Source organism: Octopus bimaculoides, chromosome 27 (assembly GCF_001194135.2).
Source record: "Octopus bimaculoides isolate UCB-OBI-ISO-001 chromosome 27, ASM119413v2, whole genome shotgun sequence".
In the NCBI taxonomy this organism is placed as follows: Eukaryota; Metazoa; Mollusca; class Cephalopoda; order Octopoda; family Octopodidae; genus Octopus; species Octopus bimaculoides.
In genome coordinates, this window is record NC_069007.1 from 14,326,847 (window position 1) to 14,333,831 (window position 6,985).

At 39.2% G+C, this 6,985-nt stretch overlaps 1 protein-coding gene across 1 annotated transcript in view; it reads left to right on the forward strand.

The window, feature by feature from the left end:
* The first annotated feature begins 465 nt into the window (after positions 1 to 465).
* Positions 466 to 6,985, forward strand: part of LOC106878772 (zinc finger protein OZF) — a 7,785-nt gene continuing 1,265 nt past the window's right edge. Inside the window, exons 1-3 of the mRNA XM_052977143.1 lie at positions 466 to 2,528; positions 3,222 to 3,310; positions 5,425 to 6,979. Coding sequence (XP_052833103.1) covers positions 5,757 to 6,979 — 1,223 coding nt within the window. The 5' untranslated portion in view covers positions 466 to 2,528; positions 3,222 to 3,310; positions 5,425 to 5,756. The remainder of the gene's footprint in view (positions 2,529 to 3,221; positions 3,311 to 5,424; positions 6,980 to 6,985) is intronic.

Below are 6,985 nucleotides of genomic sequence, written 5' to 3' on the forward strand. Positions count from 1 at the left end.
TTCTAAAGAATAAGTCCTGTGGTCGATTTGCTCGACTAAAAGGCAGTGCTCCAGCATGGCCGCAGTCAAATGACTGAAACAAGTAAAAGAGTTATTGTTTTTGTTGAAAAAAGCCGCAGTAATTATACACCAACCCAATACTTGTTCTATCAGCCTCTGTTGGTGAACTGCTAAGTTATGAGAACGTAAACACACCAACACCAGTTGCCATGTGGTGATTGGAGGGGGGGGTACAAACACAAAGACATGCACACATCAATATATATATATGTGGAGGCGCAATGGCCCAGTGGTTAGGGCCGTGGAGATACTTAGAGGTAGCAAGTGATAGCAAGAGGAACTGGAGGCGACCTGTAGTGGGTGGTGAAGTTTTGGGGGGAGATGGGTTGTGGGCGGCTTTTGCCAGAGGACAGAATTATGCATGGGTGCGAGAAGAAGGGGGGAATTAGGACTATAAAAGACATGCCTGTATGTATGGATGGCCATGCATTTACTTAGCTTGACATCTCTTCTTCTGCATTTAAATACTTAATCCAGTATTTAGTGGACATACTTATGCATGATACATTGATAAGTTTAAAGTGCCAGGTAGGGTCCACATCAACAGAAAGGTATCACGTAGGGTGTCCATTTATTTTGCTGAACTGCTAAGTTATTCTCCTTAAGCCTAGTACTTATTCTATATGTCCCTTTTGACGTAAACACATTAACATGGGTTGTCAAGCGATGATGGTGGTGGTGGTGGTGGGGGGGGCAAACACTGACACAAAGATACACACACACATAAATATATACACATATACAGTAAGACACCTGTAACTGTCTCACTATAACCTTTTCATCATCCAACACAAGATCACCACCTCCAATGTCTCCCCCCCTTTTGAAAGTTTTTTTTTTTTTGTCTTGCAAGTACTTGGTGATCCTGTCAGTGCAGGTGTCACTTGAAAGCACCGGAAGGGCATCCCTCTGTAATAACCTTGCTAAAACTGACCTCGCTTATGCCTGTGCCACAAAAAAAGCATCAAGTCCACTCTACTGAGTGGTTGGTGTTAGGAAGGGCATCCAGCTGTAAAAATCCTGCCAAAACAGTCACAGAAGTCTGGTGCAAATTATTTTACTAATGTAGTTTTGCTTTTTAACCAGTATGTATTCAGCAGTAACAAAACTCAATGCAACATAGCTACATCAAGTAGCCCCACCACTACCACTCTAAAACCCTAACACCAAAGCTAAAACCAGTACAAACGCACGAACGATGTCATAAATAATAGTGACAAACGAAATATACATCGCCGATAGTTGTTGACAAACAACAACAGTAATTTTATTCAGCTGAATACACGTCATTGATTGGTTGAAATTACCGAAATACGACAATTTTAACGTGAAATAACTTTGAAAATATAAACTTTTCTCAGCTAAAAATTCTAAAAACGAAAATATAACCGTGTGGCTTTTGTCCAGATCCCATATAACCATTAGGAATGGGTCCATGGATAAACGTAACGAAATTAAAGACGATGTAAGAAACTAATGTTTGGACATCCAACTAATGTACTAATAACGATAGAAAGCCTTTATTACTATGTAAGAGCTAATAAATATTTCGTATCCATTTGAATCGATAAGGGCACTATCATGCTATTAGCTGTCAGAAGTGAAAGTGCTCACTGCTAGTGAAGTATCTGTCTGTCTGCCTGAATGCCTGTTGCTGGCCTGTCGATTCTTTGGCTACTGACAGCTAATACCATGACTGGCCGGAGCGAGCTATATGTCTGTCTGTCTGTCTCTCTCTCTCTCTCTCTATCTATTACTCGAAAGTTATTGGAACAAATTTGACACCTATATCCATGCGTTTGAAAACACAGAGTATAAGGGTACTCGCGTCCGCGCTAGCTAGTCGTGAGTGGTCGATCCTATTATTTTTAAACTTCAAACTTCATTTGTTTTCTATTTTGATAAATTCTCTCTGTTGAAAATTATATTTTTATATTTTAAATAATTTGCAATTTCAGGAAATATGTTTTTATATTAAATTTGTGTTTTCTACTCACGACTAGCTAGCGCGGACGCGCGAACTTTCGAGTAATAGATAGATAGAGAGAGAGAGACAGACAGACATATAGCTCGCTCCGGCCAGTCATGGTATTAGCTGTCAGTAGCCAAAGAATCGACAGGCCAGCAACAGGCAGACAGGCAGACAGACAGATACTTCACTAGCAGTGAGCACTTTCACTTCTGACAGCTAATAGCATGATAGTGCCTCGATAAGTAATGTGAAAGCTGTGTTGCAACAAGTGCAATTTCAGAGGTGACCGGTAAACATTTTAGAGGTGACCAGTACAAATTTTAGAGGTGACCTGTCACAGGAAAAAAAATCACAATTAATTTATGGTGGCCGGTAATAAAATCACAGGAAAAAAAGTCTGGATTCATTTTAGAAAGGAAGGTTGTGCTGCTGTTTGTCGTAGGTCGAACTGCTGCACAGACGCTCCCTTGTTGATGTGTAATTGTTATTCTGATAGGTAAATGGATTTTTGATTTACCGTGCGTTGGATACAAATAAAAGAGCAAAATTAACAGACAGAAGTATTGGCACAAGTTGTTGGCGTTTACGACGTCGAGGGTTCCAGTTGATCCGATCAACGGAACAGCCTACTCGTGAAATTAACGTGCAAGTGGCTGAGCACTCCACAGACACATGTACCCTTAACGTAGTTCTCGGGGATATTCAGCGTGACAAGGCTGGCCCTTTGAATTACAGGTACAACAGAGAAAGAATACAGCAGGGTTCGCCACCATCCTCTGCCGGAGCCTCGTGGAGCTTCAGGTGTTTTTTCGCTAATAAACACTCGAAACCGCGAGTCCGCTACCCTAACCACTGGGCCATTGCACCTCCACATTGGCGCAAGAGAAAGGGAGTAAGTCGATTACGTCGGTCCCCTGTGTTTATCTGGTACATATTTTGTCGACCCCGAAAAGATGTAAGGCAAAGTCGGCCTCGGCGGAAATTGAACTTACAGAACATACAGACGGACGAAATACCTCTGAGCATTTTATCCGGCATATTTTCTGAATATAGTATTTATATATTAGGAACTTTTAACATTTGTCACCGTTGCTATTAAGGCGAGAGGAAAATGATCTCCGTCTTTGAATCGTAAATTAGGGATTCGGTAAGAAATATTCTCTATTTCAAGTATTCTCTTGCTTTACAGAACAAAAGGAATAAGTTTTGGCCACCACCTAACGAAAGATGAACTTTCAAGACACTTTTTGATTTATCCATGAGGTTTTCAAGTCTAAAGTATGTATTTTCATCAACAACACTTTGTAAACTTATTGTCTGTGATAACAATTGTGATTTAGGATTACACACACGCACATACTGTATTTTAATGTGTATAAGGAACCCATTTATGTCAAAAATTACTTTAAAAAAATATGGGTGTTTCTTATCCTTGGATAGTATTATTGTTGTTGTTGGCACTCCGTCGCTTACGACGGCGAGGGTTCCTGTTGATCCGATCAACGGAACAGCCTGCTCGTGAAATTAACGTGCAAGTGGCTGAGCACTCCACAGACACGTGTACCCTTAACGTAGTTCTCGGGGATATTCAGCGTGACACAGAGTGTGACAAGGCTGACCCCTTTGAATTACAGGCACAACAGAAACAGGAAGTAAGACTGAGAGAAAGTTGTGGTGGAAGAGTACAGCAGGGTTCGCCACCATCCCCTGTCGTAGCCGAGTGGAGCTTTAGGTGTTTTCGTTCAATAAACATTCACAACGCCCGGTCTGGGAATCGAAACTACGTGGGAAACAATATATGAGGATGCGCATTTTCACACACCTTTTATCTTTTACTTGTTTCACTCATTAGACTGCGGCCATGCTGGAGCATTGTCTTGAAGAGTTTTAAGTCGAATGAATCGACCCTAGAACTTATTCTACCGGTTTGTTTTGCCGAACCGTTACCTTACAGGAATGTAAACACACTAGCACCGGTTAAGTGGTGGCGATGGTAAGGACAGACACTCACACACACACAGATATACATATATATACGACAGATTTTGGTAGAGATGGACTATATGTAATCTGAACCTTCCCCCCCCCTTATTTATTAATTTTTTTACGGAATCCCACGTTTTAGGCTATGGAGATTCCGATTCTGAAAAAAAAATTTTTGAAAAATTTCAATCCCCCCCCACCAAGCAGGCTATTTACATGCTAGAAATAACAGCCAAATCTCACAAAACTAGTGTTGGGGTTAGGTTTAGGGTTAGGGTCAGGGTTAGGGTTTGAGTTAGGGTTAGGTTTACACTGTGGATCTATATAAAAACCGGGGGCGGGGTCGAAATTTTGAAATTGAGATTTTTGAAATTTTTTTTTTCAGAATCGGATCCTCCATGGTCTGAAACATAGGATTCCGTAAAAAAAAAAAATTTAAAAGCGGGGGTATACCCAGATTACATATACTCCATCTCCACCCAGATTTTTTTCAGTTTCCGTCTACTAAATCGACTCAAGGCCTTGATCAACCCGAGGATATAATAGAAGAGGCACTACTGAAGTACAGAGGTCCCGATGCCTCTCCGGAACGATATGAAGGGGAGGTAAACTAGTTTTACCAAACTACTGTTAATGATACAAAAGACCCCCACAATATCGTCTGTTTTTAATCTTATGTTTTTACAGAACACACTCGTTAGGGTTAGTTTTTAGTTTCGACTTACAGAAGGGTCGCTTATGTGAAGTCAGTAGTTTTGGTAAAACTAGATTACCTCTCCTTGATATCGTTACTTTGTATTATATTAATTCAACCACCTTTCTATTCGTTTTGTTTTTTTTTGTCCCTACCTTGTGCTCTTCCCTCTATATACGGCTTTCATGGCCAATTTCAAAAAATAAAATAAAAGTGCTACACAGTGGGACTGAACCCGGAACCATGTGGTTGAGAAACAATCTTCTTGCCACACAGTCACATCTATATCTTCAAAACAACATTAAGAGACGCATAAATAATATGGATTCATTTTAGTTAACCGTGCTGACATATTTACAAGCATACATGTAAGTTTGACTGCAAGCAATGCACACAATACATGCACAGCAAGTGATACATACTTATATACACAAAAAAGAAAGAGAAAACGAAAAATGATTCAGGCTGTTTTGAAGTATATTCATATAAATATGTATACATGGCTGTGTGGTAAGAAGCTTGCTTCTCGTTACTGCTGGTTTGTTTGTTTTTTCTGAGAGTGGAAGAGTGGATGTTAGACGATGACCATGATGACAAACATGCACTCACACACATACACACACACACACACATTCTCATACATGTACACACATGCATATTCTTCTTCTGCTATCCTACTTATACTGTCATATCTTTTCTTTTTCTTCTTTTACAGAGTTGCCAACAGAGAGTTCGATTACAACTTGTAGAAGAATACCATTTACATTAAAGCTTCTGCTCCATTCATTCCTGGATACTGCATTTTCTTTTTCGTTTTGTGCAGCTTAAGTTTATTCACATTTATTCATGTCAAACTGAAAGGAATTTGTCAACAATAAAATGCATGCCACTTGGAGATGTCCCATCCAGCAACAGACATTCAAATGTTAAAATATAAAATGTTTCAATGCCACATATTTTGTACATGTGTAAATGCAGTCTTAATGAACCATAATATATTATACCTGCAGACATTGCTCGACTTTTAAGAATTCCTTGAGAATTAACATGGAAGACATTAGTCACTCAGCCACTTCTAACACAACTGTTTTTAATAATATTGAGTCAGTGACAGACAGCAGTGAGGAAGCTTTGTCTACTGAAACAGTTTCTAAACAAAGTAAATTACACAAAGATATTTCTCAATATCGCTGTGAGATTTGCGAGAAAACATTCTCTTCAGAACGTGGAGTTTCCATGCACAAAAAAGTACACAATATAGAAAAAACATTTCATTGTGAAATATGCAGAAAATCATTTATTCACAAATACCATCTTGTAGTTCATAAAAGAACCCACACTGGAGAAAAACCATTCCATTGTGACATATGTGGGAAAAGTTTTGTCTCTAACAGTTATTTGACAACACACAAAATTATCCATACTGGAAAGAAATTGTTTCGCTGTGAAATCTGTGGTAAATCGTTTGTTGATAACTGGAGATTGATTATTCATATACGTAGTCACACAGGTGAAAAACCTTACAAGTGTGAAACATGTGGCAAATGTTTTGTTTCCAATCGTATTTTAACGAAACACAAAATTATACACAGTGGAGAAAAGTCATATCATTGTGAAGTTTGTGACAAATCATTTATTTTAAACACTAATTTGATAGCGCATAGAAGAATCCACACTGGAGAGAAACCGTTTCAGTGTGAAATCTGTGGGAAGAGTTGCTCTTTTAATTCAAATCTTGTAGTCCACAAACGTAGTCACACTGGAGAGAAGCCATATTGTTGTGAAGTGTGCAGTAAGTCATTTAGCACGAGTAGCGATTTAAGAAGGCACAATAGAATACACACAGGGGACCTCTTACATTGTGAAATTTGTGGGAAATCGTTTATCACTAAAAGTAGATTAAAAATACACATGATTGTACACACGGGAGAAAAATTGTTCCACTGTGAAATTTGTGGGAAATCGTTCTCTGTGAATTCAAGTCTTGTTATTCACGTACGTAGTCACACTGGAGAAAAGCCATATCATTGTGACGTGTGCGGGAAGTCGTTTATGGTCAACAGTGTCTTGACAAAGCACAAAAGGATACATACTGGAGAAAATTTGTTTCACTGTGAAATCTGTGGTAAATCTGTCACTGAAAGATCCAAGCTCGTTATCCACAAACGTACTCACACTGGAGAAAAGCCTTATGACTGTGAAATCTGTGGTAAATCTTTCTCTGTTAATTCTCACCTTGCGGTTCACAAAAGGTTACACACTGGAGAGAAGCTCTT